This window comes from Salmo trutta, chromosome 37 (assembly GCF_901001165.1).
Source record: "Salmo trutta chromosome 37, fSalTru1.1, whole genome shotgun sequence".
In the NCBI taxonomy this organism is placed as follows: Eukaryota; Metazoa; Chordata; class Actinopteri; order Salmoniformes; family Salmonidae; genus Salmo; species Salmo trutta.
Genome location: NC_042993.1, coordinates 20,215,380 through 20,230,690, shown reverse-complemented (window position 1 = coordinate 20,230,690; position 15,311 = coordinate 20,215,380). Strand labels below are relative to the sequence as shown.

General features: G+C 47.4%; 1 protein-coding gene across 1 annotated transcript in view; it reads right to left on the bottom strand.

Annotated features, from left to right (window-relative positions):
- LOC115176501 (neural-cadherin) overlaps positions 1-15,311 on the bottom strand; it is a 130,230-nt gene that overhangs the window by 71,154 nt on the left and 43,765 nt on the right. Inside the window, exon 2 of the mRNA XM_029736537.1 lies at positions 1,610-1,798. Within this exon, the coding sequence (XP_029592397.1) occupies positions 1,610-1,798 (189 nt within the window). The remainder of the gene's footprint in view (positions 1-1,609; positions 1,799-15,311) is intronic.

Genomic DNA, 15,311 nt, shown 5'->3' with positions numbered 1-15,311 from the left:
CCAACCCATCCACCTTCCCTTCCCATCCCTCCTCTCCAACCCATCCACCTTCCCTTCCCTTCCCATCCCTCCTCTCCAACCCATCCATCTTCCCATCCCTCCTCTCCAACCCATCCATCTTCCCATCCCTCCTCTCCAACCCATCCACTCCCTTCCCATCCCTCCTCTCCAACCCATCCACCTTCCCTTCCCATCCCTCCTCTCCAACCCATCCACCTTCCCATCCCTCCTCTCCAAACCATCCAGCTTCCCATCCCTTCCCATCCCTCCTCTCCAACCCATCCACCTTCCCTTCCCATCCCTCCTCTCCAACCCATCCACCTTCCCATCCCTCCTCTCCAACCCATCCATCTTCCCATCCCTCCTCTCCAACCCATCCATCTTCCCTTCCCATCCCTCCTCTCCCACCCATCCACCTTCCCTTCCCATCCCTCCTCTCCAACCCATCCACCTTCCCTTCCCTTCCCATCCCTCCTCTCCAACCCATCCATCTTCCCATCCCTCCTCTCCAACCCATCCATCTTCCCATCCCTCCTCTCCAACCCATCCACCTTCCCTTCCCATCCCTCCTCTCCAACCCATCCACCTTCCCTTCCCATCCCTCCTCTCCAACCCATCCACCTTCCCTTCCCATCCCTCCTCTCCAACCCATCCACCTTCCCTTCCCATCCCTCCTCTCCAACCCATCCATCTTCCCATCCCTCCTCTCCAACCCATCCATCTTCCCATCCCTCCTCTCCAACCCATCCATCTTCCCATCCCTCCTCTCCAACCCATCCATCTTCCCATCCCTCCTCTCCAACCCATCCACCTTCCCTTCCCATCCCTCCTCTCCAACCCATCCACCTTCCCTTCCCATCCCTCCTCTCCAACCCATCCATCTTCCCATCCCTTCCCATCCCTCCTCTCCAACCCATCCACCTTCCCATCCCTCCTCTCCAACCCATCCACCTTCCCATCCCTCCTCTCCAAACCATCCAGCTTCCCATCCCTTCCCATCCCTCCTCTCCAACCCATCCACCTTCCCTTCCCATCCCTCCTCTCCAACCCATCCACCTTCCCTTCCCATCCCTCCTTTCCAACCCATCCATCTTCCCATCCCTCCTCTCCAACCCATCCATCTTCCCATCCCTTCCCATCCCTCCTCTCCAACCCATCCAGCTTCCCATCCCTCCTCACCCAAAACATTCCTGATTCCAAATCTAGGAGCCTTGAAAGCCCTGGGGAGTGAATATCCCGCATTCCACATGCTTGCTAACACGTGTCCCCTCTCTCTCCCCAACCGTAATTGAAATTCAACACGACCCCATAAAAGAAAAGCAAATAAACAAAAACAAAATCAATATACAGAGCGGCGGCGTAGCCTGTGCCAGATGTTGGTGATAATTACTGCTGTCAGAGCCAGTTCTTTTTGTGTGTCTGCTTGTTAGCCGTGTTAGCGCTTAGTGGCAGAGGGGATGCTCATGCTAATTTGCTCTTGTATCTCTTGCGCTTGACGGAATTTATTGATTTTAGGAGTTGTTCTTTTCCCTTGACAACACACAAACACCCCACACACACCATTTCCAGCCCTTCTAGATGGTAGTCACCAGATCAACTTTTCACTCACCGTCCAGTAGCAGGAAGTGGGCGTTTCCTATTGTGCCGTCTCGTTGGCGGGCGGTGAGGCGGTAGACCACAGAGCCTGGTGCGGCGTCAGGTCCCACTGCGCCCAGGTAGGGCTGAGGGAACATGCCCCACTGCAGGTCTGCCAGGGTGGGCACACTCAGGCTCAGCCTGCAGAGGTACCACTCATCACCTACAGACACAGAAAAGATAAGATTTAATGAGAGGTTAAGGGTCCGGGTCAAAGTCAGAGATAACAGTTGGTACAGACAGGGGGACATGGAATAACTACTAAGAGGTTGTCTGTATGAAATGTAGGCACATGAGCTAAATGCATTCTGGGAAAGTGGAGGACTAGTGTCTGCTGAAGCCCCCAATCCTTTGATGATGATGTCATTGGGTCTGAGTCCTCTTTTAAGCCAAAAAAGGCACAGTGTCTGTGCCACTTCCCACCATTGGGCTTTGACTTTTCCCAACACATCCATCCATCTCTCCCTTCCAAATTGTTTGCGATCCCTGGCACAATCTCCTTAATCTTATTTGCCTCTCAAAATCAATTTCCCAACAATCCGCTGGTGACACCCCCCCGACCCATTCTCTGGGTGGAGACAAATGGCCAAATGCAACATGGCTGATAGGTTCCCTGTTTCCATCCCAGGCTGAAGGGCTCTCCCTCCCTCGTTTGTTTCCGCGCTAGCAGCTATCTGCTGTCTGCTGTCTGAGACTGTCGCTTCCCCCAAGGCCTTAGCAGTCAGTGAAAAGAATGACATTTTCTTTACAAACCCATCACCCTCTCTTTCTATCGCTCTTCACACGAACATGTTTCCCACAAAACACAGTCTGATAGCATACTGAGAGAGAGAGAGAGAGAGAGAGAGAGAGAGAGAGAGAAGGGGAGAAAGAGAGAGAGAGGAAAGAGTTGGGGAGGGGCAGAAAGTAAGCAAGTGCTCTCAGAAGGCTTTCAGAAGATCAGAAAAGACTCAGAGAAGGGGACTCCAGTCAAACAGACATATCTGCCGCTGTGTGTTGTTGTTGCTTGTCGTCTGGTATTGGGAGAGTTTGTTTTGTCTGCAGACTTGTGCTTCGTGTTGTTTGCAATGTCTGGCGCGAAGGAAAGACAACAGCAAATAAGGGGGAGCTTCACATCTGAGGGACGCAGGGAAGCGGCGGGAAAAAGAGAGGGAGAAGAAACGAGGAAGAACGCACCACTCTCTCCCTCCTTCCTGCCTTTTCATATGTGGGCCTTTAGAAGCCTGTCAGCAGAGCCTGATAGAGAGAGGGAGTGGGGAAGAGAAAGAGAGAGGGGAGGAAGACACGGGGGAGGGTGGGAGCCTTCTTGACAAATCTTTTCAGCACAAGGCTCTAGATTCTTGTATTGCTATTTTGTAATTCAGCGGATGGATGTGGTTGTTTTGTTTGGCGCTTATACACCGGTTGGCTATGTATGAATGTACGAGTTCCTCCACAGACATCAATGACTCTTCATAATGATAGCGGTGTCATGATTATTGGTCCAAGCAACTGAGCACACACTAAGTACATGCCAAACACACATATATACATAAATGCATACAAATGGCTGACTTAGGGTTGGCTCAGTGGGCTTTAACCATTAAACTGTGCCTGGGGGTCAAAAAGCAAGGGATGAGGAGAGATATAGGAGAGTTAAACACAAGAATGTCAGTGTCATGACCATGGGAATGATCACTACCTGGACATAAACTGCTCACAGAGGAGAGATGGACCTCTTACAGTACGTACATCCACCACAGGTCTCACTCTCTCTCTCTCTCTCTCTCTCTCTCTCTCTCTCACTCTCTCTCTCTCTCTCTCTCTCTCTCTCTCTCTCTCTCTCTCTCTCTCTCTCTCTCTCTCGCGGCTTCATCTGTCACCAGGGCCATCCATGCCTCTCTCTCTCCTTCTCTTCCCTCTTTTCTCCACCAAACTAGCAGAACTAAAAGGCAGCCAACAGATCCACCTCGTCAGTGTTCTGTGAGAGTGGATCAGTCGACAAAGTGGGCAAAGCTCCACACGTGTCTGTTACCGCCTTTCTAACCACGTGAGATCCGATGGTAACCAGACGAAATCGCCCCAGATACGATACACACCCGCCGTATTAACAGCCCAGCGACACTCGTCTGAGTCCACCCAAAGCTGTCTCCTCATTTGAATATCAATTCAGATGATGTCACAGATTGTTATGCAAATCCGGGAATAAAAGGGGAAAATTGTGTTTGTTTTCATCCCCCTGATTTGATACACAGTGAATTAGAGATGCAGCCGTGCAAAAGAGGCCAGTGTTGACGGAGCGAGAATGAGATTGCATTCAAATGGTCTTTATGTGTCTGACATCAGATGAAGATGACACATTTGAGTGGGGCCCAATTTGTGTCAGTACATTGACAGTGTTGTCCAATAACAGCCTACCAAAATGATATGAGGCTTCAACTGAAGAAGAAGTAATGATGGAATGGGGAAGATTCTTTCAGATCTCCATGAAGTACCAACGTAAGGTAGGGGCTAGGAGTTGTCCTTTAACCATTACATGAAGTAATAAATAAATCCCATTTCCCCAAGACCCCAGGACCCTCTTGGCCCCTCTTGGACCCTAGTGATCCCTCTCAGACCTGACAGAGATGGTGTGTGGTGTCTGGTGGCGTGATGCCGCTAGAACACAGACCTGTGAGAGGAGTGGAGGGAGATCAGAGGTATCACTGTTACAGGAGACCACCTGAGGTACAATACAGAAAGCAAGAGTCATGCAGCTGAGCTAGGATTACACAGATTTATACTCCCACAACGCCCCTGGGGAGGTCACATAGGTGTGCGTGTGTGTTTGTGTGAATGATAGCGTGGGATGTGTCGCCTTGGTGACTCACAGAGTGCAGGTGTTCCCATGAGTCCAGTCTCCGTGGCAGCAGGTTAAGTCTTTGTGACATTTGAACAAACACGCATGCAGGCATCTCACGTATTTGCCTGTCCTTGCTGGCCTGGCAGGAAGTTGACACTGGGTGTGTGTGTGTGTCAGAATCTACAAAGAGTCTCCCTTTCACGCACGATTAACAACTCAATGATGTGGACCTCACTTTTGTTTTAATGACATGCATAATTACGTTTCAAATCAAGAGCTTTTTTCTGCTCTAAAACCATGTGATGCACAGTGAAATTCTTTAAGAGGAGACCAGTGTGAGAAGGAGATAGAGAGAGAGAGAGATAAAGAGGGAGATAGAGGGGGAGGGAGAGAGATAGGGAGAGAAAAGAGAGAGGGACAGAGATAGAGTGGAAAGAGATAAAGTACAGGCTCAGTGAGCACAGCCTTGCCATTGAGAAAGGTAGACACAGGAAAACATGGCTCCTTGTAGAGGAAAGGCTGTGCAACCACCGCACCACAGCAGAACCCGAAACAGAGCTGAGACAGAGCTGCATTTCCTGACAAAATGTAAAAAATATAAAACAATTAGAGAGTGTAATTTCCCTAAATTTGAAACCCTTATTCAAGGTTTCAAAGACCTCTCTGATGAGGATAGGCTACCCGTCCTGTTGGGGGAGGACGCAGAGAGCTGTAGGTTGGCAGCAAACTACATTGCTGCCATAAGATGAGGGACAGTGTCTGACAGACCAACCAACCTGCACATGTCCTCTATGCTTATTGTTATTGTTTAATGTATGGTTTTTATGACCCTTGGTGATTGCTGTCCCCGTTGACAATATTGATTATTATTATTAATTATTTAAAAATGTTCTCCATAGTAAGCTTTGGCAGGATGTACATTGTTACGTCATGCCAATAAAGCACATTTAATTTAATTGTTAGAGGGGGAGTGAGATCCATTGGGTAGCTACTGAGAATAATATTTTGAGGGAGGAGAGTCATTGAGGGACAAACCCCCTCAGTTCTATGGGCTGGGAACCCTGCTCCCCATCTGCTCCCTGGTAGCCAGCGGACTGAGGCGTTATGCATCCTAATTAATGATCTTATAGACTGGCCCTCTTTCCCCCCCTGCATGCACACACACACACACACACACACACACACACACACACACACACACACACACACACACACACACACACACACACACACACACACACACACACACATACACACACACACACACACACACACACACACACATACACACACACAGAGTTAATTAAGCACCATTTTTTAAACCTGATGGGTGGGGGGAAAGAGAGAAGGAGAGAGAGAGAGAGAGAGAGAGAGAGAGAGAGAGAGAGATGAGAACATAGAAAGGGGAAAAGGGATTGAAAAGGGACATCATTATATTCACTCCTCTCTGTTCATTTAACACAGACAGTCTGACCTCACTGTGGACGTCCACTGTTATTTCTGGTACCTAGAGTGGACAGAGGAATAGGACAGCCCTACAGTACTGATACCATCACTCCCCTCATTTCTCAAATCCTCCTCTCATTTCTCCACATTTCACCCTTGGTTGACTTTTACTGCCCAAACCTAATGATATTCCAAACGCTCAACTGGTTTAACGTAGCTAAGCAACCAGTCTGATGATGTAAATGCAATACTCCATGAAATACAAGAGAGAGACAGCAGGAATAAGTTATTCCATTTTCTCCTCTGACAAAGCCACAAACAAACAGGCATTGAGAACATTAGGGAAAAATGAATACATTTCAGCCACAGACAGAACTGTGCAGTGTGTGTGTGTGTGTGCGGTGTGTGTGTGTTTTCTGATAAGCCCTGAGGCTGTGTGTGGATGGAGCCCTCCCCACTACACACTCATCCACACACAGACAATCAAATGCAGAGGAGACATAGCTGCTCATGTATGTCCCTGCATGTCCTGTGGAGTGACAGGGCATGATCCCGCCCTCTCTCTTACTCCTCTTGGACTCTGGTCTCCCAGCACCTCGTGATCACATTAGATCCTAACTAACTACCACAACCAATAGCCTCCCGTGTCATGCCTGTCTCTTTGGAATGAGAGGCCCACAGGGGGCTGCCTTCTCTCTGCCTGACCACAAATGTAGTATTTCACCACTCGAGGACCGTGGACGCCTGTGAGTGAGTGAGCGAGCGAGTCCTCACAGTCGACACAACACGGAAACTCAATTAGAGCCCTTCTGTGGTCGGGTGTGGATGGGGAATGGAGGGTTAGGGGAGAAACAGAGGTTATGATGGGGTTTCTGCTCCTAGCTACACTAATAGCGTTCTCCACTCCACCCAGACCACCTTCAAAATACACTCACCTTACTGTGAGGTGGATGCAGAGTATGTGTGTGACCTCTCAAGGTGAGTTATCAACAACAAGAGCCTCAGGCTGTCACGCCCTGACCAGGTGAACTCTGCTATTTTGGTCAGGGTGTGGCATTTCTATGGTTTATTTTCTATGTTTTGGTTATAGCCTTTCTTTGTATTTTATTTCTATGTTGGGCTCGGGGTGATTTCCCAATCAGACAGCTGTCGCTTGTGAAGTCTGATTGGGAATCACATTTAAGTTCCTTTTCCCCCACGATGTTTGTGGGTTGTTGTCTCTTTTGTTTGAGCAAGTTAACGTTTCATCTATTCTTTGTCTGTTTTGGTAACGTGTTTATTTGTGTCTAAATAAACATGTGTTCGCTCCCAGCTGCGCTTTGGTCCGCTTCCTTATCACCCGACGACGAGCGTTACACAGGCTGCTTCTACACGGGGTGTGTCTCTGTCAGAGGAGGCTGGTGGGAGGAGCTATAGGAGGACGGGCTCATTGTAAACAAGACGCCTCTACACCAACTGTTTACATCAACTAACCATCTCTATCTCTTATTTCCCCACAGGTAGATAGGGTATATTCTTTTCTCATATCCAGTATTCATTAGCAAGTAGGGAACCGTATAGTTTCACAAGGGGTCATTTACTCCAGCACACTCACTGTGCTCGTAGTCTTCCTGGTAAGCACTGCTCATCCTCACTTCGGAGTATAGATTACTTCCCCCACCAAGGACACTGGGATCGTCTGAACTCTCCCAACTCAATATGCAGCTGCCGTCAGGCGCGGTAGAAGACAGAATCTGGGTGGATAAGCCGGATCCAGGGGTTTGATTTTCCCAATAACTCCTAGGAATGGAATCAATCGCTCCAGAGGAGTTGAGAGGCTGGATCCAAAGCCAGAGTGAAAACCAAGCTCTCTGTCTTTGACGGCAGAGTGAAAAACAGTTGGATTTATTTAACTGATCCCTAATCTCGATGCTGTGTGAGACGGGGTCTGCGAGGGAGGATTGGAGAAGGCCATCATGGGAAATTGGGTCAAAAGCCAAAGCCTGTCTGTGGAACAGTGGTATGATGATACACACACTCACACTCACATACAGTATACATTCACATTAAGTCCCTGCTAGTGGAGGGGCAGTGACTACATTTATTAAATGTCCTTGGGGAACTTTTCGATGCTGTCAGACTTCTAGTCATGAGGATTTTACAGTTGAATTCATTCTCCTTCAGTTTGTGTGGTTGAGTGTAGGAGGTACAGCTGCTGTAATCTCAACTGCCATAGGAGAAGTTTGTGATGGTGATACTACTTCTGCGAGAGTTACGCCCAAAGATAAAATGAGAGAAGAAAGGAGAGAACATGAAAGAGTGGATAAAGGCCACACAAGGCTCAGTATTTCAAACTGTATTTTATAAAAAGTATTTCAAAGTCACCTCAGAGAGAGAGAAAATCTAAGAGAGAGAGAGAGCGAGAGAGAGAGAGAGAGAGAGAGAGACGGAGAGAGTGTGTGAGAGAGAGAGAGAGAGACAGAGAGAGTGAGAGAGAGAGAGAGAGTGGGAGAGAGAGAGAGTGGGAGAGAAAGAGAGAGCCAGAGAGACAGTGTGAGAGAGAGAGCGAGAGAGAGAGAGAGAGAGAGAGAGAGAGTGGGAGAGAAAGAGAGAGCCAGAGAGACAGTGTGAGAGAGAGAGAGAGAGAGAGAGAGAGAGAGTGGGAGAGAAAGAGAGAGCCAGAGAGACAGTGTGAGAGAGAGAGCGAGAGAGAGAGAGAGAGAGAGAAAGAGAGAGAGAGAGAGTGGGAGAGAAAGAGAGAGACAGAGAGACAGTGTGAGAGAGAGAGCCAGAGAGAGAGAGAGATAGTGTGTGGGAGAGAGAGAGAAAGAGAAACAGAGGTCAAGAAAAAGAGAAAAACGACAGAGGGGTAGCTCTCAGAAGGTTTTCACTCATCTAACACTCATTCTTTATTTTCTGCCTTAAATCTCTCTCTACCCTTACCACCATACCTCAATAATTCAACATTTACATCTACTGAAACAGACCCTTGAATTGAGAAAAACCGACATATGCAGACTCTCACAAGCTGTGAAAGAAAATACATTGTGATCTAAAACATGGAAACTGTCGGTTAAATTATGAATATCTGAGGACTTTTGTCAGACATTAAAAAATAAAACAGTAAAAATTTGATGTGGTAACTCATTCATTATTGATGTGTTGTGTCAAGATATTTCTCTGTAGAAACTGACAATTGTGGAAGTGTGATTAGGGACGGAGAGGCAGGGTGTGTGTGTGTGTCTGCTTGTCGAGGGGTTATGTTGGATTTAATAGAATCAGCCATATAACTTTAAGTGAGCAACACAATCACATTTCATGTAGGCATTCACAGGTCCAATTTCAGTTGATTATCTCACTGTGTCAATGTCAAGGTCAGCGGGAGGGTGTGAACAGCTGAACCCAGACCTGCCTACAGGATTTGGATCTGCCACAGCTGCCAACAGTGCCTGTCTTCAATCACCTGACATCTACGCCAACCATGGGTGACAGACAGACCGGTACACATACAGTGCTGTACATACACACACACACAAAGAGGTGCTATACAAACAAACACACACACACTTACACAGATGTAGCGCTGATGGGCAAACACAAGCACCTCAGGTGACATGGGGTTGAAAAGAACACATCATGTGTGTGTGTGTGTGTGTGTGTGTGTGTGTGTGTGTGTGTGTGTGTGTGTGTGTGTGTGAGGGGTCCATTCACATCCACCTAAGGGCTCCTAGATAGCAGCTGAGGTGCTTGTATGTCCCTAATGGTGCTACATCTGTGTAAATAAATGTGTGTGTGTGTGTGTCTGTGTGTGTGTCTGTGTGGGGGGGGGGGTGATAATAGTTCTGATCAGGCACTGGCAGACAGGGACAGAGAGGGGAGGCAAACTCCCTGACCCTGAACATCTCATAGACTGCAAGAACACCACACTAAACAGCTAACAACTTGTGTGTGCCTGCTGCCTTGAATTGTGTGTGCCTGCTGCCTTGAATTGTGTGTGCCTGCTGCCTTGAATTGTGTGTGCCTGTGTGTGTCTCGCTCTGGTTGTCTGCTCTGCATGTGTGTGTCTGATTTCTTCGCTTTCTGATGAGACTCCCTCTACTGGAGCTCTGTGGTGTGTGTGTGTGTGTGTGTGTGTGTGTGTGTGTGTGTAAACTCTGATCCCTTATCAGCAACCATCATATGGATCAACAAAGGAAAAAACAACAAAGGAGGAAAAGCACTACTGAGCCTGGATGTGTGTTATTGTGTGTGTGGCTGTGTGTTATTGTGTGTGTGGCTGTGTGTTATTGTGTGTGTGGCTGTGTGTTATTGTGTGTGTGGCTGTGTTATTGTGTGTGTGGCTGTGTGTTATTGGGTGTGTGGCTGTGTGTTATTGTGTGTGTGGCTGTGTTATTGTGTGTGTGGCTGTGTGTTATTGTGTGTGTGGCTGTGTTATTGTGTGTGTGGCTGTGTGTTATTGTGTGTGTGGCTGTGTGTTATTGTGTGTGTGGCTGTGTGTTATTGTGTGTGTGGCTGTGTGTTATTGTGTGTGTGGCTGTGTGTTATTGTGTGTGTGGCTGTGTTATTGTGTGTGTGGCTGTGTGTTATTGTGTGTGTGGCTGTGTGTTATTGTGTGTGGCTGTGTTATTGTGTGGGTGCTGTGTGTTATTGTGGTGTGGCTGTGTTATTGTGTGTGTGGCTGTGTGTTAGTGTGTGTGTGGCTGTGTTATTGTGTGTGTGGCTGTGTGTTATTGTGTGTGTGGCTTGTGTGTTTTATTGTTTGTGTGTGGCTGTGTGTTATTGTGTGTGTGGCTGTGTGTTATTGTGTGTGTGGCTGTGTTATTGTGTGTGTGGCTGTGTGTTATTGTGTGTGTGGCTGTGTGTTATTGTGTGTGTGGCTGTGTTATTGTGTGTGTGGCTGTGTTATTTTGTGTGTGGCTGTGTGTTATTGTGTGTGTGGCTGTGTTATTGTGTGTGTTATTGTGTGTGTGTGGCTGTGTGTTATTGTGTGTGTGGCTGTGTGTTATTGTGTGTGTGGCTGTGTGGTATTGTGTGTGTGGCTGTGTGTTATTGTGTGTGTGGCTGTGTGTTATTGTGTGTGTGGCTGTGTGTGTGTGTGTGTTATTGTGTGTGTGGCTGTGTGTGTGTGTGTGTGGCTGTGTGTTATTTGGGTGTGTTGGCTGTGTTATTGTGTGTGTGCTGTGTGTTATTGTGGTGTGGGGCTGTGTGTTATTGTGTTTGGCTGTGTGTTATTGGTGTGTGCTGTGTGTTTATTGTGTGTGGTGGCTGTGTGTTATTGTGTGTGTGGCTGTGTGTTATTGTGTGTGTGGCTGTGTGTTATTGTGTGTGTGGCTGTGTGTTATTGTGTGTGTGGCTGTGTTATTGTGTATGTGGCTGTGTGTTATTGTGTGTGTGGCTGTGTGTTATTGTATGTGTGGCTGTGTGTTATTGTGTGTGTGGCTGTGTGTTATTGTGTGTGTGGCTGTGTGTTATTGTGTGTGTGGCTGTGTGTTATTGTGTGTGTGGCTGTGTGTTATTGTGTGTGTGGCTGTGTGTTATTGTGTGTGTGGCTGTGTTATTGTGTGTGTGTGGCTGTGTGTTATTGTGTGAGTGGCTGTGTGTTATTGTATGTGTGGCTGTGTGTTATTGTGTGTGTGGCTGTGTTATTGTGTGTGTGGCTGTGTGTTATTGTGTGTGTGGCTGTGTGTTATTGTATGTGTGGCTGTGTGTTATTGTGTGTGTGGCTGTGTTATTGTGTGTGTGGCTGTGTGTTATTGTGTGGGTGGCTGTGTGTTATTGTGTGTGTGGCTGTGTTATTGTGTGTGTGGCTGTGTGTTATTGTGTGTGTGGCTGTGTGTTATTGTGTGTGTGGCTGTGTGTTATTGTGTGAGTGGCCGTGTGTTATTGTGTGTGTGGCTGTGTGTTATTGTGTGTGTGGCTGTGTGTTATTGTATGTGTGGCTGTGTGTTATTGTGTGTGTGGCTGTGTGTTATTGTGTGTGTGGCTGTGTGTTATTGTATGTGTGGCTGTGTGTTATTGTGGGTGTGGCTGTGTGTTATTGTATGTGTGGCTGTGTGTTAATTTGTGTGTGGCTGTGTGTTATTGTGTGTGTGGCTGTGTGTTATTGTGTGTGTGGCTGTGTGTTATTGTGTGTGTGGCTGTGTGTTATTGTGTGTGTGGCTGTGTTATTGTGTGTGTGGCTGTGTTATTTTGTGTGTGGCTGTGTGTTATTGTGTGTGTGGCTGTGTGTTATTGTGTGTGTTATTGTGTGTATGTGGCTGTGTGTTATTGTGTGTGTGGCTGTGTGTTATTGTGTGTGTGGCTGTGTGTTATTGTGTGTGTGGCTGTGTGTTATTGTGTGTGTGGCTGTGTTATTGTGTGTGTGGCTGTGTGTTATTGTGTGTGTGGCTGTGTGTTATTGTGTGTGTGGCTGTGTGTTATTGTGTGTGTGTGGCTGTGTGTTATTGTGTGTGTGGCTGTGTGTTATTGTGTGTGTGGCTGTGTGTTATTGTGTGTGTGGCTGTGTGTTATTGTGTGTGTGGCTGTGTGTTATTGTGTGTGTGTGTGGCTGTGTGTTATTGTGTGTGGCTGTGTGTTATTGTGTGTGTGGCTGTGTGTTATTGTGTGTGTGGCTGTGTGTTATTGTGTGTGTGGCTGTGTGTTATTGTGTGTGTGGCTGTGTGTTATTGTGTGTGTGGCTGTGTGTTATTGTGTGTGTGGCTGTGTTATTGTGTATGTGGCTGTGTGTTATTGTGTGTGTGGCTGTGTGTTATTGTATGTGTGGCTGTGTGTTATTGTGTGTGTGGCTGTGTGTTATTGTGTGTGTGGCTGTGTGTTATTGTGTGTGTGGCTGTGTGTTATTGTATGTGTGGCTGTGTGTTATTGTGTGTGTGGGCTGTTTGTTATTTGTGTGTGGCTGGTGTTATTGTGTGTGTGGCTGTGTGTTATTGTGTGTGTGGCTGTGTGTTATTGTGTGTGTGGCTGTGTGTTATTGTGTGTGTGGCTGTGTGTTATTGTGTGTGTGGCTGTGTGTTATTGTGTGTGTGGCTGTGTGTTATTGTGTGTGTGGCTGTGTTATTGTGTGTGTGGCTGTGTGTTATTGTGTGTGTGGCTGTGTGTTATTGTGTGTGTGGCTGTGTGTTATTGTATGTGTGGCTGTGTGTTATTGTATGTGTGGCTGTGTGTTATTGTGTGTGTGGCTGTGTGTTATTGTATGTGTGGCTGTGTGTTATTGTGTGTGTGGCTGTGTGTTATTGTGTGTGTGGCTGTGTGTTATTGTATGTGTGGCTGTGTGTTAATTGTGTGTGGCTGTGTGTTATGTGTGTGTTATTGTGTGTGTGGCTGTGTGTTATTGTGTGTGTGGCTGTGTTGGTGTGTGTGGCTGTGGTGGTGTTGGTGTGTGTGGCTGTGTGTTATTGTGTGTGTGGCTGTGTTATTGTGTGTGTGGCTGTGTGTTATTGTGTGTGTGGCTGTGGGTTATTGTGTGTGTGGCTGTGTGTTATGTGTGTGTGTGGCTGTGGTGTTATTGTGTGTGTGGCTGTGTGTTATTGTGTGTGTGGCTGTGTGGTGTGGTGGCTGGTGTCTTAGTGTGTGTGGGCTGTGTGTTATTGTGTGTGTGTGCTGTGTGTTATTGTGTGTGTGGCTGTGTGTTATTGTATGTGTGGCTGTGTGTTATTGTGTGTGTGGGCTGTGTGTTATTGTGTGTGTGGCTGTGTGTGTTATTGTGTGTGTGGCTGTGTGTTATTGTGTGTGTGGCTGTGTGTTATTGTGTGTGTGGCTGTGTGTTATTGTGTGTGTGGCTGTGTGTTATTGTGTGTGAGTGGTATGTGGTGTTATGTGTTTGTGTGGGGTGTGTGTATTTGTATGTGGCTGTGTGTTATTGTGTGTGTGCTGTGTGTTATTGTGTGTGTGGCTGTGTGTTATTGTGTGTGTTGGCTGTGTTATTTGTGTGTGTGGCTGTGTGTTATTGTGTGTGTGGCTGTGTTTGTTATTGTATGTGGGCTGTGTGTATTGTGGTGTGGCTGTGTTATTGTGTGTGTGGCTGTGTGTTATTGTGTGTGTGGCTGTGTGTTATTGTGTGTGTGGCTGTGTTATTGTGTGTGTGGCTGTGTGTTATTGTGTGTGTGGCTGGGTGTTATTGGGTGGGTGGCTGTGTGTTATTGTGTGTGTGGCTGTGTGTTATTGTGTGTGTGGCTGTGTGTTATGTGTGTGTGGCTGTGTGTTATTGTATGTGTGTGGCTGTGTGTTATTGTATGTGTGGCTGTGTGTTATTGTGTGTGTGGCTGTGTGTTATTGTATGTGTGGCTGTGTGTTATTGTGTGTGTGGCTGTGTGTTATTTTGTGTGTGGCTGTGTGTTATTGTGTGTGTGGCTGTGTGTTATTGTGTGTGTGGCTGTGTGTTATTGTGTGTGTGGCTGTGTGTTATTGTGTGTGTGGCTGTGTGTTATTGTGTGTGTGGCTGTGTGTTATTGTGTGTGTTATTGTGTATGTTTGTGTGTGTGATGTGTGCCCATGCTTGTGTGTGACTGTTTGTGTGTACACCCCCGAGCCAGGAAGAGGATTGAGGGAACTGGGGCGCACCAAAGCCAAGGTTCCAACTATTTCCCATTCAGGTGAAATAGCCTGATTTTCCACCCAAGTGATTCCGTATGGGAGTTGTGGGATCAAATCCCTGAGACCAGTGCTGGCCTGCTGAGCTAGCCCACACAAACAGGGGCTTCCCACAGACACACACAGGGGCTTCCCACAGACACACACAGGGGCATGTGAAAGCCCATCTTTTCAAGCATGGGGTCAAGACAAACATAAAGGGGTTTCTGTGTTGGTGCAACATGGGTGACGGGAGACGGGGGACGAGACCTGGGGTGTAAATTGTAGGTTGGCTTGGTACTCACATATGACCGGATTACCATTTCACACAGAAGCTGTGATAAACATAGATCCAACACACACACACACACACACACACACACACACACACACACACACACACACACACACACACACACACACACACACACACACACACACACACACACACACACACACACCCCAAAGTGCAGTGACAAGGCCTAGTGATCAAAGGAGCAGATTTGCTCCATTGTTTGCATAAATAGCCAGCAGAAGCGGTTTAGAGAGAGTGCTAAGCCCACCAAAGAGCTTTTTAATACCACACTGGACCCTACTTGTGGAAAGGAACACACAACAATAGGGCAGATATTCAACCAATCTGGTTCAAACTTCTAAAGCCGGCGAAGCCGCCACTTTGGCTTCCTCATAATAGAGAAGCAGGGTTTTCCCTAAACATTGCTTAGGCAAGGTGGGCTGCCGCCTTACTCTGTTGCTAGCTGGCTTACAAACTTTGGGTTTGGTTCAGTTGGACTCAGTTTGAAGAGGACATGCTAGTGTCTGCTTCCATGGGTTGTTGCTTGGTGACACTCCGCTCGAGAAA